Source organism: Phoxinus phoxinus (assembly GCF_949152265.1).
Source record: "Phoxinus phoxinus genome assembly, chromosome: 15".
Classification (NCBI taxonomy): domain Eukaryota; kingdom Metazoa; phylum Chordata; class Actinopteri; order Cypriniformes; family Leuciscidae; genus Phoxinus; species Phoxinus phoxinus.
In genome coordinates, this window is record NC_136890.1 from 9998716 (window position 1) to 10015813 (window position 17098).

A 17098-nucleotide genomic window follows, 5' to 3' on the forward strand; every position below is an offset into this window, starting at 1 on the left:
AAATGTAAATCTAGTTCTTCTTTTGGTGCACCAGAAAAAGGCAACTTCTGCGTATAGCCAGGGGGACCAGAGGATTATAGTGAGGGCTTTTCCGCCTGGTAACCAATCCCTGTGGGCCCCTCACTCCTCTATCGCATTGCAAACATGTTGAGACTGTATTTGTGGGTGGTTATATTCTCTTATGAGAACATGACACACAGACTTGAAAGCCATGCTTTCAGCTTTAGGGGTGCAGTGCGACGCGTAATCGCCTTGCCCCGCCCGCGTGCCTTTCCGGATGTGTGTGAAGAACTTTTTGCAGTATGGAAGAATTTTGGTGCAAATATGGCAAGCCAAACATGCCAAAAGCTGCAGAAAAACTTTTTCCTCTCTCACTACCCTCAATGGAAGGGAAGGTCAGTGCTACTGCAGACCACCTCTTCCCTGCATGTGACGACCACTCTGTTAAAAAAAAAAAAAAAAAAAAAAAGGTGGAAGGTCAAACAGTCATAATGCATGAGGGTGCAAAGACCCTGTGCAAAGTCAGGAAGGACAAGGACCGTAACTAGTGCTCCTCGCGACAGCCCCTCCTGGCCCATTTCTCTGAGAGAGGACCCGCTCTTTCAGAGACAGGGCACCATATGGCATCCGCGTCCAGACCGCTGGAAACTCCATATCTGGTCCATGGACGGGACGTGGAGGTTCTAGATGACCTACTCCAAGCGGTAGTTGACACCATCACTTCCGTAGAGCCCCCTCTACAAGGCGTTTCTATGCCTTGAAGTGGAATCTGTTCGTTGAGTGGTGTTCTTCTCACGAGGAGAACCCCCGAACTTGCTCGATCAGAGCCGTGCTTTCCTTCCTGCAAGATGGGTTGGAGCGAAGGCTGTCTCCCTCCACCCTCAAAGTGTATGTTGCCGCTATTGCCGCACATCACGATGCAGTGATTACCTGATCGTCAGGTTCCTGAGGGGGGCGAGGAGACCAAATCCGCCTCGCCCGCTCTCTATACCCTCTTTGGATTTGTTTCTAGTCCATTCGGCACCTGCCCTGCCCGCCCGGGTTGAGAGCCCACTCCACTAGGAGTGTCACTTTTTTTTTGGGCGCTGGCACATACTGCCTCGCTGACAGACATCTGTAGAGCTGCGGGATGGGTGACACCTAACACGTTCGCAAGGTTTTACGTGTTGAGCCGGTTTCTTCCTGTGTGCTTGCTTTAACCAGCCGGTAACACCGAAGTTCCTGTTCTAGTGTCGGCTTGCTAAGCCACTCCCCTCCACATGGAGCCGATACGTGCGCTTTTCTGCTTCAATCGAGTTCCCCGCTTAGGCGAACCCTGTTGAGTACCTCCGCACCCCTTCGGCAGTCAGACGTTGCGGAGATACTGACGCCAGGGCACGCTCGTATGCTTGTGTAACTTGTGCTAGGCTGGGTTCCATATGTGGTGATCCCTGCAGCGATCCCATATGCGTATTCTTCCGCTCTGCCGTCACTGTCCGGTGTAGCCTCCCCCTCTCAAGCTGGAGCCACCCCTGAAGAAGTGAACGGAGACGTAACGTTCCGTCGCCACGGTTTTAGACCATCGCTGTACGGCCGAACACGTCTCGGCTCCTCAGCGTAAAGCAATATGCGACGCACCGGCTCCTTGTTATATGCTCGCGCTGCAAGCAGAGCAGCTGATGCAATTATTGCATTATCGCAACGTGCATTGACCATATTAGCCCTGTTCTGTCAACACTGCATTGTCTCCCTATTACACATCGTATACATTTTAAAATATACTGATTACTTACAAAGACCCAAACGTTTAGCTCCCCAGTACTTGAGCGAGCTCTTAACGCATTATAGTCCTTCACGTCTATTGCGATCTCAAAATTCCGGCCAGTTGATAATACCTAGAATAACAAAATCAACTGTAGGCAGTAGATCATTTTCCTATTTAGCACCTAAACTTTGGAATAGTCTTCCTACCATTGTTCGGGAAGCAGACACACTCTGTCAGTTCAAATCTTGACTAAAAACACTAAGACTAAAAATCTAGACTGTGAAAATTCAAAGTTGCTTGTTCATTTTTACACACTCTATGTTCCTATTGTTCTTCCACAACAAGTAACTATGAATTTGTTGTAACACATTTCTACAAAAATAAATTGCTGTTACTGTTTAGGGTTGTGACGTTCCTGCATGTTCAAAATTGGTATGATTGTGCTGGGCAAACTCCATATAGCCTACTGTATGCTTCCAAACTTGATTGGTTGATTGGTAAGATTGTGATTCCTATTTCATTACAATGGCAGGCCATTTGCCAATTTAGCAGATATTATTATCATTCATGTCATAGGTATTTATTGAAACATACATGCATGTATGACATTTTGCTGAATGGATCAGTTTGCATGTGATGGCTCACAATGAAATGTTTAGAAGTTGTGAAGAGTTTGACCATTTCACTGAGAATCAACTCATCTGTTTTGATCAACAAGCCATGTGCATTTAGTTATTGTGCAAATTGTACACTGTACTTACTCTTTTGAACACGTGCCAAAACACATGCAATTTGCTTAAATCAATTAGAGGTTAAAAAAAAAAACATACTAACTATCCAGAGATCTAAACTGATTGTATTGAGAGAAAAAAATTCTCATTCGAGAATTAAGCCAAAGCGATTGAGAAACACTGTAAGAGATTTACTATTTAGTGTAGACCTATATATATATATAACAGGAGTTTTTGCAAGAGCCCAGAGCTCAAGTGAACTGAACTGAATTGATTGACCGCTTCAGTAAAAATGAAGGGAGCACTCTTTTTTAAAATACTTTATTAATTTTTGAATAAACATTTCAAAATGTTTTAACATTCAATTCAAGTTCATTCCTCCATATTAGGGGTGGAGCCGAACCCGAATACGGTATTCGGAAAGGCACAAATAACGTGTTTTTTACAAATACTTATTTCGAACAAATACTTTAAAAAATATTTGTATTCGGGAACAAAAAAAAACTTTATTTCAAAAAGCTGCGTTTCCTCATGAGACCGCAGTGCACGCCCGGATGAGTGAGTGAGTGACGGACACAGGCTGCTCCACACAGCAACAGAGAGGGCTCGGCTCAGCGAAAAAACACTATTTTTGTTGAATAGACGTTTGTACCTTAACTGGGTTCCTGAGGCAGTTTATAACTTTCGAGAAGCGATCGGGAGATTATTCCATTACGCGGTATTATTAGGGCTGGGCATCGTTCAAAATCTTTCGATCCGGTGCCAATTTTCGATACCTCAGTTTCGATACCGGTTCCTAACGATACTTTTTTCGATACCAATTTTATGAAATCCATTTTAACAAGATTACATAACATATTACCTCAGAAAAACTTTTATTTTTTATGTATTTAGTTTTATTTTTTTCAGTTTGACTCATGCTCCTTAGCCAGTGCACAAAGGAATAAAAAATGTTTTATAAAGCGCTCATGCTCACCAAAGCTGAATTTTTAAATAAAAAAATACAGTAAAACTTTAGTAATATTGTGAAATAGTATTACAATTTAAAATCGTATCTAATATATTTCAAAATGTAATTTATTCCTGCGATGTCAAAGCTGAATGTTCAAAATCATTACTTCAGTGTCACATGACCCTTCAGAATATGAAAACAGTTTGCTGCTTAATATTTTGGAAACTATGATAATTTTTTTCATGATTCTTTTATGAATAAAAAAAATCAAAAGAAAAGCATTTATTTAAAAACGAAATATTTTGTAACATTACACATGTTTTAATGTCACCTTTGATAACTACTGAAAAAAAATTCTGACTAACCATTAACCAACACATTTTTGAACGGCAGTGTACATTCAGTAGGTTATTATTTATTGCAATATAAACACTGTCCGAGTGATCAACAAGATATCTCTTCATTTACCAGTCGAAGACGGAGCAACTTTCTGCTCTTATGTTTACTCTGTGCACTGTCAAGGTCTTCATCGTGTTTGTCGTGGTACCGGTCTTTGCAGCAATTATTTTACCGCAAATACTGCATCGCGCGCGGTTGGCATCGAGCCTGGAGAAATGTACCCACACTTTTGATCGATTTTTCCACATCTTTAAGGTATTATGTGTGTGTGCTCGCGTCTCATATGAATATGTGCGCGGAGAGTTTGTGTGTGTGTGTGCTCGCGGCTCATAAGTATGCGTGTCGAGAGTTTGTGCGTGCGCGCGCGCGTCTCATATGAGTGTGCGCGGAGAGTTCCGCGTGTTTCGTGTGAATAGAGTTTGTGTGTATGTGCGTGAGCGACTTTATGTGTGTCGTTGTGCATTTCATATGTATTTGTTTGAGCACTGACGTTGACGAGTTAACTCCTTAGGTATCGAAATCTGGAACCGAACAACATGTCATTTTTCGATACTCGATAGTATCGAGGCAATTGGGTCGGTACCTAAAAAGTATCGAGACTCGGTGCCCAGCCCTAGGTATTATTGACGTCTGCAGTCGGTGCTCTCATGTTCGCTCTGTTTACGTAACGTCAGCTGTTTACGTAGCTGTTTAGCGCGGTAATTTAGACAATAGGCTGTTGACCATTAGGAAACATGGAATTAGCTTTCACTGTTATGCCGACGATACTCCGCTGTATATTTCTTCAAAACCTAACGAAACCTACCAATTCAAAAAATTAACGGAATGCATAGCTGATATAAAAAATTGGATGACTAGTAATTTCCTACTACTAAATTCAGAAAAAACAGAGATTCTAATTATTGGACAAAAAACTTCCACAAGTAATAACCTAGAGTACTGTCTAACACTTGATGGCTGCTCTGTTAAGTCTTCGTCGTCGGTTAGGAACCTGGGTGTGCTCTTTGATACCAATCTTTCATTTGAAAGTCATGTGTCTAGTATCTGTAAAACCGCTTTCTTCCATCTTAAAAATATATCTAAATTACGTCATATGCTCTCAATGAATAATGCAGAACAATTAGTTCATGCGTTTATGACCTCAAGGCTAGATTATTGTAATGCTCTACTGGGTGGCTGCCCTGCACGCTTAATAAACAAACTACAGCTAGTTCAAAACGCAGCAGCTCGAGTTCTTACTAGAACCAGGAAGTATGACCATATTAGCCCTGTTCTGTCAACACTGCATTGGCTGCCTATTAAACATCGTATAAATTTTAAAATATTGCTGATCACTTACAAAGCACTAAATGGTTTAGCTCCGCAGTACTTGAGCGAGCTCTTAACGCATTATAGTCCTTCACGTCTACTGCGATCTCAAAATTCCGGCCAGTTAGAATATCAAAATCGACTGCTGGCGGTAGATCCTTTTCCTACTTAGCACCAAAACTTTGGAACAGTCTTCCTACCATTGTCCGGGAAGCAGACACACTCTGTCAGTTCAAATCTAGACTAAAAACACATCTCTTCGGCCTAGCATACACATAACACATTATAGACTTATATAATTAGGCTGCATAGTTTAGAACAGCCGGGACCGGGAACACTTCCCGTAAATCCTGATGTACTTGGTACATCATAAGAAGGATGGCGTCTATGCTAATATTAGTCTCTCTGTCTATCCCGAGGTTTACCGCTGTCCACCGAAACCAGGCCGTATCCAGATCTGATGAAGGACCAGCGCCAGGACACGACGACGACGCCGCTGACCTGAAGTGTCAACCAGTCTCTCCTCCTCTCCACTGCGACTTCAACCAGCCGGAACTGGACAAATACTCTGATTCATTCTGAACTTCATACACTGTTCACTCATTGGCCAGAGGAGAACTGGCCCCCGACTGAGCCTGGGTTCTCCCAAGTTTTTTTTTCTCCATTCTGTCACCTGATGGAGTTTTGGTTCCTTGCCGCTGTTGCCTTGCCTTCTGGCTTGCTTAGTTGGGGACATTTAATATTCAACAATATTATAGATCTGCCTTAAAGGTGGATGATGATGAAAATTGTTTTTTTGTATTATTTTCATGTTATTACTGTGAAGCTGCTTTGATACAATCTGTATTGTAAAAAGCGCTATATAAATAAAGATGACTTGACTTGACTTGACAGAGTGACGTTATCGTTCGGTTAAAAAGGTTAAAAATGCTTGTGTAGTTGTCGAATTGTATGCACGTGTGGGAGTTATATGGTACGTAAGTTACTCTGTCTGTTGCAGACAGCAAGATGTACTGTAGGCTGTAGGCTTCATAATGTTCACAATGGTATTTTATTAGTTGTTGGTTTAACCATGGATGAGGTAATGGCTGTTATGTTATTTTATTTTCAATGACATTCCTTGTTTCATTGCTGGATTTATGGAAGAACATCAACCAATATTCCATATCCATAATTATTATAATGGATATAATTAAAGAATACTTACACATAACGTAAATTAGAAGTGTAACGCAATTTTTTTTTTTTACGATTACGATTTTTACGGCTATTTTGAATTTTACTCGAATACAAATACAAATACTTTCCCCCCCTCAACAAATACAAATACAGATACAAATAGCGGCTGCTTTGCACACCCCTACTCCATATACATATATATCCTCCTTTATATACTAAAATATTTCTTGATTTAATGTAATGAATCATTCATTCATAGCATGTGTGCGTTGTTTTGGTAGGAAGAGCTGGACATTAGTTTATGTCAACAGATTGAAGACTCATTGTTTGAATGAAGCAGATTGTTCAAGGTTTTTTGAGTTTATACTCACTGTACAACCTATACAATACTAATTAACTTTCCAGTACTGTATGTGTGATTACAAGTTTACCTTTTCTAACTTCACAAATTAATTAGTATTAATTAATAGAAAGTATTAATGTAGTAATGTTAAAAAAAAGTTATAAAGAAAACATGATTCATGAATTGAAATAAGATATGTACTATTAACATTAAAAACACAGTATTTTTTAAAAGAGTGCGAGTAAAACTTATTTTAGAAAAAGAGTAAGTAAACTTTACTGGATAATTTTAAATTAAACCAAAGAATTTTGTGAAGATTTTACTTGAAACCATGCTGTTAATTTTACTACCAATTTGTGACTGAAAATAGTTTCTTAGCTTTTTTCCAAGTAAATCAAACTCCAAATGTTTTACAGTGTAGGTGAACTGAGACAGTAAGTCAGCACAATGAAAGAAAGCATGACAAATCTCAAATAGCAAACACCGAGTGACTTCATTCAGGTCAGGGCCAGTGACTCATATTATATCTCTAAGCAGACATTCAAGTCAAGTCAAGTCAAGAATATTTGTATAGCGCTTTTCACAATACAGATTGTATCAAAGCAGCTTCACAGTATTAAATTAAAATAATAATAAAACGTCCATGTTTGGTAATGCTAATCAATAGTAATATTGATTGATTCATTAAATTGAATATCCCCAACTGAGCAAGCCAAAGGCAACATTCATCTGTGAACACAACGATAAAGACCTTCATTGGGAATGCACTTCCCACTCTCCTTTCACTCTGTAAAAATAGTTTTTCAAAGTTCTAAATAAAACAAAGACTATTGGAGTATGATTTACAAGAACTCATAATGTTACTTGCCATTTCTTTGAAATTGTTTGTGAAATTTACAAGCAATTTCTGAGCCAAAATTGTTTCTACATCAAATTCTTTCAGTGCGTATACTGTACATTCTGCTGCATTCTTTTTATATATTTTGTGCCTCTATCACTTCTTACAGTGGTGTAAAACTGAATTCCAGTTAGTGTGAGTAATGCAGCTCTTCCCAGAACTACTCAACTGCTCTTGGCTTCAGATGCTGCGTGTGTGTTTGGTCACGGCTCTGAGGAAATCGCATCAACATTTACAACAGCAGACAATACCACATTATAATACATGGAAGCTGTTCTCACCTGCATTCTGTGCATAGAAACGCTGCTAACAAGGTGAAACTAGAGGACACCTTTTAAGGCGAGACCAGCGGTACGATTCATTTTTGTTATACGAAAGAATATATCAGAATTCCATTTCTGATTGTCAGTGCTTTATTTTTTGCGTCTATAAAGTGCCCGATTTGAGTGTTCTTTTACATGCTTTCCCCTTTTTAATAGAGACAAGTGCTGGTGTGATGTTTGGTGACTTACCGTCATGTTTGGTCTCTCTGTGACCAGCGAGCCATCTTTGGCATAAGAGTACACAGTGAAATCCTCTGGAAGAAGCAATCTGAGAGGAAAAAAGAAACACACGCACCACTATGTAAGGATTCATTGTTGCAGGTATATAATATACTCTCACATCACACACAGACTGTCATAGACAGGAATGGATTATCTGTAGATCCATAAAAATGGTGACCATTGTTTATAAGTTTTGGTCAGTATTTTTTTTTATATATATTCATATATTATATTAAAGTATTAATACATATTTTATTAAAAAAAAGGATAAAATAGCATTAAAGGGGTCATGAACTGAATTTTTTTATAATGGTAAGCCCTGAAGGCATTTTTAGAGTAGTTTTTTTCTGAGTGACATACACAAAGGACTCATAACTCCAAAATTATAGCAAGGAGAGTAAAAAGGTAAGTATCGTTTCATAGACAACTTCTTAAATTTGTAGAAAATATAAATTTTCATTACATTTGGACATTCTCATGCTGAGAAACTGCTGAGAAGGACAAAAACGTGTGCTAAAGGGAAATTTTACATATCTTTCTTATTTGACATGCAATAACAATAAATAATGTTTGAGGAAATCTTTTTAGTGAAGTTCCCCTCCATATGAGCTGCATCGGGAACGAAATTGGTGGTTCTAAGATAAAGTAATCAAAAGTTACAGCATTTGGAACCAAGGTAGCCATTATCCATGATCTAAGCATGTTTCATGAAGTGTAGAGCAAAAAAGCCACGTGAAAGCTACCTTCTTTTTCTTACTCCGATACATGCTTGCGGTGTTTTATGTGTTATAACTACATGAGGAATATCTTTAGATCTAAGTGACAGATTATGGTGAGGGTACTTTTTGCCAACTCTTATTTATTGTAATTTGTTTTGTAGTGCTGTGAATTCGGACATACTGTACTTATTTTGTCACATACGGTTTTTCACCCTAGTGGGGAAGCATGCGATGTCGGATGCCGCCTTATTTTGTAATTCTCTTAAGGTCTGCAGCGCAGACCGATCAGTGAATAACATCTAAGCAAGAGTGACTCGAAAGCATATGGAGCAGTCTGCTCTCTAATCGCTCTAGCGGTTTGATGTCATTCACCGATCGGTCTGTCTTGCACCCCTTCAAGTAGAACACACCTTTAGTCTTAGTTCCTGGTCACGTCATGTCATGTGACTCCCTGAACCCCTCATGTGGTCCTGTCATGTGCTTCCCCTGTTCATGTCTCATGTTCTAATTGGTTGTTCAGGTCATATGTTTTTCTGTTCTGTTTTGTGATTGGTTTATCGTCTTGATTGTTCACAGGTGTTTCTTGTTAGTCATTAATCTGTGTGCAAATATATGGGACATTCTACAGCAGGGGTCACCAAACTCGGTCTGCAGAGTTTAGCTCCAACTCCACTTAAACACACCTGAACCAGCTAATCGAGGTCTCACTAGGCATACTAGACACTTTCAAACAGGTGTGTTGGAGCTGGTTGGAGATAAAATCTGCAGGACAGCGGCCCTCCAGGACCGAGTTTGGTGACCCCTGTTCTACAGAATTGGTGCAAAATGCTGTCCCACAACCAAAAAACACATTAAAACGCATTTCAAATTGTATTAAAAAAAAAAAAAAAATTTTTAAAGTATTCAAATCTTATGATCCTTCTATAATCTATTGAATCCCACAATACTATTTAAAATATCAGTAAGCTTTATATATAAAATCATAATTTAATGGGTACTTTCAATTGGGAGGTGGATGTCCCGAACCCCTAAATTTCAACTTATAAAAATGATATTGAGATAATTTTTGCAATTTTTTTCCACTGTTGTTTTTAAAAAAGTTTAAGACCACACTTCTACATTTTTAATCAGGTAATATTATTGTATCCCCCTCTCTCGTAGCTACATGATGAGTATAGATAGGGCTCATCATTTTGAGGTAAATCTGTTCAAAAGTCTGAAAATCTATGTGTAACTTTAAGGAAGGTCACTACCAAACACCCTTTTTCTGCAAACTTTTTTGGGTGTTATTTGGGTGTTATTCCATAAAATTTTGTTTGCGTGTGTAGGCCTACAACTGTTCAGAACTGTGCTAGCTAACCATGTGCTGATTAGCATCTTTGAGCTAGGCTCAAAAGTATCTAAAATTGTCACTACCGAAACAGTCAAGACCAAAACATGTGGTAAAGTTTTAATTGTGACATTACTGTTTCGGTAGTCACAAAAGAGAACAGTTTATTTGGGGGAAATAAGCACAATTTTAGTACAGTTATGTAAATCATTAGTAGTTTAGTATGTTTTATTATGCAAATCATTAGTGTTTTAGTATGTGACTTAAAATTCTGTTATGTGATGTGGTTGATACCAAAACATTACGGTCACTATCGAAAATGTGCAGTCAAGACCGAAACATGGGATGTTTTGTCAAAAATAAAGTATATTGAATTATCAACTAAGATATTATTATAGTGTTTAGTTCAATGTATATTCAAACTAATGAATCAGTATGATAAACGTTATTACTTTAACAAAGAAAGATTGGATTCAAAATACAAATATATAGAACTATATATCATAAAATATATCATAAATTGCACTTGAAATAGTTAAAATTGTAATTGTTACTTGTGAAACCTTTTTAATAGCAAACAATATATTTACAAGGTAGAATAGGTCACTATAAGCCTTCTTATTAAATAATGTATTATTGTGTTTCGGTAGTGACACATTTAGGGAGAGGAATTCTGTAGAATGGCCCATATAGTCCTCATGTTCCCATTGTCTCTTATAGCTTTGTTCATGTAACTCGCTGTTGATGAGTTCTGTTTTGGTTTTCAAGTCAAGTCTAAGTCAAGTTATTGTTTGGTTCTGGTTTCTTGTATTGATTTCACTTTTTGTAATAAACTGCAATAGGGTGCATCTTCAACTTGCCTCTAGTGGACAAGTTACACGATATGAATTACGTTTGTTTAAATATCAAAGTTAATAGCATGGCCTAAATTTCCCTGATCCAATCAATACCCAGGGTAAATTTGAGTCACATCCTATATCATTTCTTTTGAAGGTTGTCACATTACGGTAAGTTAAATGTCTTGCAACAATGTCCCTCTCGTGATAAATGTGTGGCTTCATGTTGTCTTTAAATTATGGTCAGTTTTAGCTTTTAGAAATGAAGATTTCGAGTTCCTCTTTTCGGCTTCTTCTATTTTTGTTTTCTTAAAGAGTTCTGACAAGGGAGAGAATCATACTAATGTCATAAATAACAGGGGTTCGAGTTCACCGGATGTGCACACTTGTTCTAAGATTGTTTAAGATCTTGGATGATCTGAGAAGGCCACACACTGTGTAAAAAACGTAATATCTGGTGATTAGCTGACCTTTGTCACATCTTCTCTGCAACAGACTGTAAGCATAGCTGGAAATCATCAACTTTTCTGAAAGAATGACCACACCTGCCACAACACATTTAGCACTGACTGTCAAACTCACTCAGTGAGTGCAGTGACTGTGCTATGTGGTCATACACTTTGTGTTATTTATATTGTATATCAAAATGAGAACCAATTCGCCCTTGTTAATTGTACAATTTATTTATTTTTACTTTGAAGGCACATCTTCAAAACATCAACAAGCTCTGCATTCAAAAAAAGCAACAAACTGTCAAACTTTGTTAGGGTTAGTTGCTTGTAGTTATGCATTATTTACTGTTATTACAATAGAAAATACAAATAACGTGTAATAAGGACACTTTAAAATATCTAAATATTCAAGTGAAGAGCACGAAATGTTCAGGGGATGCATTAAGAAGTATTGGAAGTTTTATCTGGCATGAGACGCATTATGTGAGACAACATTCTAGAGAATGAGAAGTGAAACATCCATCCCCCTATGCTTTATTTGAGTCACATCCTATATCATTTCTTTTGAAGGTTGTCACATTACGGTAAGTTAAATGTCTTGCAACAATGTCCCTCTCGTGATAAATGTGTGGCTTCATGTTGTCTTTAAATTATGGTCAGTTTTAGCTTTTAGAAATGAAGATTTCGAGTTCCTCTTTTCGGCTTCTTCTATTTTTGTTTTCTTAAGAGTTCTGACAAGGGAGAGAATCATACTAATGTCATAAATAACAGGGGTTCGAGTTCACCGGATGTGCACACTTGTTCTAAGATTGTTTAAAGGGTTAGTTCACCCAAAAATGAAAATAATGTCATTAATGACTCACCCTCATGTCGTTCTAAGCCCGTAAGACCTCCGTTCATCTTCAGAACACAGTTTAAGATATTTTAGATTTAGTCCGAGAGCTTTCTGTCCCTCCATTGAAACTGTATATACAGTATACTGTCCATGTCCATAAAGGTAATAAAAACATCATCAAAGTAGTCCATGTGACATCAGTGGGTTAGTTAGAAGTTTTTGAAGCATCGAAAATACTTTTTGGTCCAAAAATAACACAAAATAAGACTTTATTCAGCATTGTATTGCTTTATAATCAAAATATTATCAAATTTTATCAAAATAGAAAATACAAATAACGTGTAATAAGGACACTTTAAAATATCTAAATATTCAAGTGAAGAGCACGAAATGTTCAGGGGATGCATTAAGAAGTATTGGAAGTTTTATCTGGCATGAGACGCATTATGTGAGACAACATTCTAGAGAATGAGAAGTGAAACATCCATCCCCCTATGCTTTGTTCAGCTGCATGTCAAATCTGATAATATCAAGAGACTTTATTTGTGTGGCAATTATGTAGTGGTTGTCCAACAAGGTCTGCCAACATGTAGCAATATTAAAAATAACTTAAGAAATACATAAAGAGCAGACATTTTTTAAATTGAGAACTTTGAGTTTTTGGAGCACATAGCATAAAACCATTTTGGAAAGGATGATAATTTTTTTTTTTTTTTTTAAATCAAGCTCAGTCTATGCCAAGCCTTAACGTGAATGAGGCCCAAATGCTGACAGGTGAAAAGGCTGACGGTATTAAAACATTGTCCCATTCTGTACAAGCTTCTGATTATCAACAAGGCAAAACATTTTACAACATAACAATCTGGTTAGCCATAATGTAATTAAGCAAGGTCTAGGCTAGATATTAGGAATTATTGTGAAATATTATTACAACTTAAAATAACTGTTTTCTATATGAATAAAAAAATGTATGTGATGTATTCCTGACATGGCAAAGCTGAATTTTCAGCAGCCATTACTCCAGTCATCAGTTCCATATGATCCTATTTGAAATATAAATTCATCTTTTGTAACATTATAGACATCTTTACTCTCACTTTTTTTCGGTTTATTGCATCCTTGTTGAATAAAAGTATAATTTTTTGTTAAACAAAATCTTACTGAATCTTACTGTATTTAATGAACAGTCAGCCTATCTTAGCTTGGTCGAGTTCAAATATTTTTTACATAACATCCATCCAAGTGAGAAATATGTAGCATTTTAAGCTTAGAAGTGGCACACAACCAAGAGAAAGAGTAGATAACAGAATATAAATAAATACAAATCAGAGATGAAAAAAGAATCTTGCATAAATAATAACATTTATAATACTAATATTTTAAATTTATAAATACTAATATTACATTTATAATAGTAATATTATATTAAATGTATAATACTGATATTATAAATATAACATTTATAATACTAATATCCTAAACTGAAATCTTGCATAAATAATACAATTTATAATACTAAGTTCTTGTTGTATTCTAATGATGATGTATTTATGATTGTGACAAGCTGAAAATCGGTTCATCTTATCATAACATTTTAATCATAAAAAAGGATTTTGGTCTAGTTATAGAGTTATCAATCCCTACTTCCGAGACTTCTTATACTTTTGGGACTGCTAAATACATTGTTAATTACAAACCAAGGGTAAAGAAAGAAAAGTGTGAAACATTGAACATAGTAAGAATGCAGAGAGTGCTATTTGGATATAACATCTTCTTCTGGTTCTCTCTGGATAAGAGATAGTTAATTCCATGAAAACATATGAAACCAAGGTACTCAGGATTAATACATCTAAAAAGCCATTTATTTACTCAAGGCTTAAATAATTTAAAAACAAGTTACAAAAACTGCACACTGATGCATTGTGCCCAAGAAGACGGACTACCAGTCTTGCTGGGCACAACGCATCGGTGTGCAGTTTTTGTAACCGTTTTAAAAAAAACGATTATCACACTGAAAATAGTGGGCATGTCATACGTCAGGTCAGAGTCCGTACACCCTTACGCCGGAACTTAACTTTCTCCTGAGCGCATGTACGGCCGTTGCCGAAAGCCAGTGATTATAGTTTATAGATAAAGTTTGAAAGATGCATTAGTCTTAGGCTATGTTTACACGGAAACGATCTGAAGAGAAAACGCAAAAGTGGCGTTGCGTTATCACTTTTTATTCTGCGTTTAGACGAGCGTTATGGGGGGAAATCTGTGTGCATATGGTGACGCAAAAGTGTGTGAAATTTGATGTAGTATGCACTCCAGGCAGCTAGGTGGCAATGTGAAGCACTGAAAGTGAAAGAGCCGCTGACACAGTTTTTCATGTTTAATACGGTAAAGCTGCTGCTTTAACCCTCGGTGCTCTTCACGTGTCGCTCAATAATATATATATATATATATATATATATATATATATATATATATATATATATATTTTTTATCAATGAAATTAATGCTATATTTTAGTTTGATAATGTTTTGTTATTTTTTACGCGCAACGCCTTGTCTAGCAGACGATGGTGGAGCGGATTTAAGATTTCCACTCTGGAGGGTGGTTTCACTTTTTTGCGTTTTTAAGCCCCAAAAACACCGCCGCCGTGTAAACGAAAGACACATCCGATAAAATATTTTTACGTTTTCAGCCGCGAGCATTCTCGTGTAAACAGGGCCTTAAAGTGACAGCAGCCTAACATTTCTGCTGTGGTCTGTGTTTTTAATGTTAATCAAACAACAAAATACAAAAAAAAAAAAAATAACTCACTGCTCTTGACTGAATAACTTTTGTATTGTAGTATGCGAGTAGTGCGATTTAACCAAACTAAACGAGGCAGGTGTGAAAGCACCCTAACAGCCCAAATTAAATCTGTTCAGCATATAAATATTGTGTCTTCAGAAAAATTTTACTTAACCATTTAAATTCATATGAATTAGTTTTAAGATATTTTATTAAAGCAATTATGCTTATTATTATTATCTATTATGCAAAATTCACTTTTACATGGTGTTTGAACATAAATGTGTGTTGGCAGTGCGTGTACACAACCACCCTATAATGATAAAATTCCACCCAGTGCTTTTTATTAAATCCCCATAAATCATAAGCACTGTCTCAGAACAACACGTTCTCAGATTCGGGCCAATGTGACGTACTTTTGCACAAGCCCCGCCCACGACTGTTGATGAACAATGCAGTTTTACCATAGACCCGCCCTGAGTGAGCTAAACACAGTCCGCCATTGTTTACACCAGAACCTATGCACAGAACCTATGCACAGAACAGAGATTGTAGGTAGGACGGCTAATAGAAATGGCACTAGTTTGCGCTTATCCAGGATGTTTAAACCGATGTAAAAAAATACATTTACGTAAGCTCGCGCGAACTCATCCGGGAGACCACTTCCAGAGCATTCCGGTGCTTGCGCAGACTAAGTAAACAGATTACTTGGACGTGGTTGTGTAAAAGAGATAAAAACGATATAAATACTGTTCGTTTTATCACACAAACCGCTTGTTTCGTGTCTTAGGCCATCAATGTGCACTTACGATGGGGAATTTTTTAATTTGGACTTTTCTCTGCATGCTATTAGAGACATCTCTGCATGCTTTTGGAGACAGTACCTATCAGTGATACGCGGGTTGATCCAAAATGAGCGGGTGCCTGCAGTCACCCGCGGTTACGAGTCATCCAAAAATATTTTTAATGATATTCGGGTCGCGGTCGGTCGGGTCGTTTGAAATAAAGATGCCAATTAAACCTTTGTAATTTATATAGTACTAGACACAATGTTCTATGAAATGCATAGGTCTACACTTTATTGGCTGAATATCTGGCGCGAGGATGGCGCACGAGCTCAGTCTGCAGATGACAGTGGGAAATCCTTATTTACCTTTTGAATGTTGAGCGCGTTATTAACTTTTGAATAAAAGCTGACGCGGGACAAAATGCCCGATTTCCCAACATGTTGAACTGAGCAATGCCATTGTGCCATTTTAATAGGCTACTTTTAAACGCATATAGCTCAGTAATGTCAGTTTTATGTATTTGCTGAGAGGGGGCAGGGTTTTTGTTGGGAAAGTCGGGGGAGAGACGCACACTTCGATTAGACTGGATAAACACATGCAGCATCTTAATTGTTAAGAAAATGAAACAAAATAAATGAATAAATCAAGCCTTTATTACAAAACACTAGGCGATATCATACAGCATTCAGAAAAATGCACACCCCTAGTTCATGGCCCATGACTACGATGAGCATTTACTAGCTACTTTAAAAAAACGCGGGTCAGGAAGCGGGTCGGGTACAATATTTTCTTTCTTTTTTTTTGCGGTCCAAGTTGCGGGCGGTTAGTTGAAAACGTCGGCCGGGTGCGGGTTGTTTATACATTGACCCGCGCATCACTGGTACCTATATACCTGCATTATATGACTGACAGACAAGAATGGTTTGACCTAAAAATATAAAAATTGAAACTACTGCGGAGACAAAGACACCTACATCTTGGATGCACTTCAGGTAAGCTAATACATACCAAAATTTAATTTCAAAGTGAACTATCCCTTTAAAGACTTTAGGAGAGAAAGCAAGAGAAGCAGAAGGAAAATACTCACTCATTTCTCTCCAGAATGACGACATGTTCTTTTCCTTGAGCTTGGATTATGTATGACACCTTGAGAAAAAAGACAGAAACCATCATCTCACTACTCGTTTAAAGGTTAAAAACAAAAATCAAAAAAACAAGCAGGACAGAGATGCAATGAAATGAGTCTAGAATTATTGT

General features: G+C 37.4%; 1 protein-coding gene across 3 annotated transcripts in view; it reads right to left on the reverse strand.

The window, feature by feature from the left end:
* Positions 1-17098, reverse strand: part of adam9a (ADAM metallopeptidase domain 9a) — a 63200-nt gene that overhangs the window by 39594 nt on the left and 6508 nt on the right. For all 3 annotated transcript variants that reach the window (XM_079637393.1, XM_079637395.1, XM_079637394.1), the window contains exons 3-4: positions 16929-16987; positions 8067-8145 (exon numbers count right to left, since the gene is read on the reverse strand). In XM_079637393.1, the coding sequence (XP_079493519.1) occupies positions 8067-8145; positions 16929-16987 (138 nt within the window). The remainder of the gene's footprint in view (positions 1-8066; positions 8146-16928; positions 16988-17098) is intronic.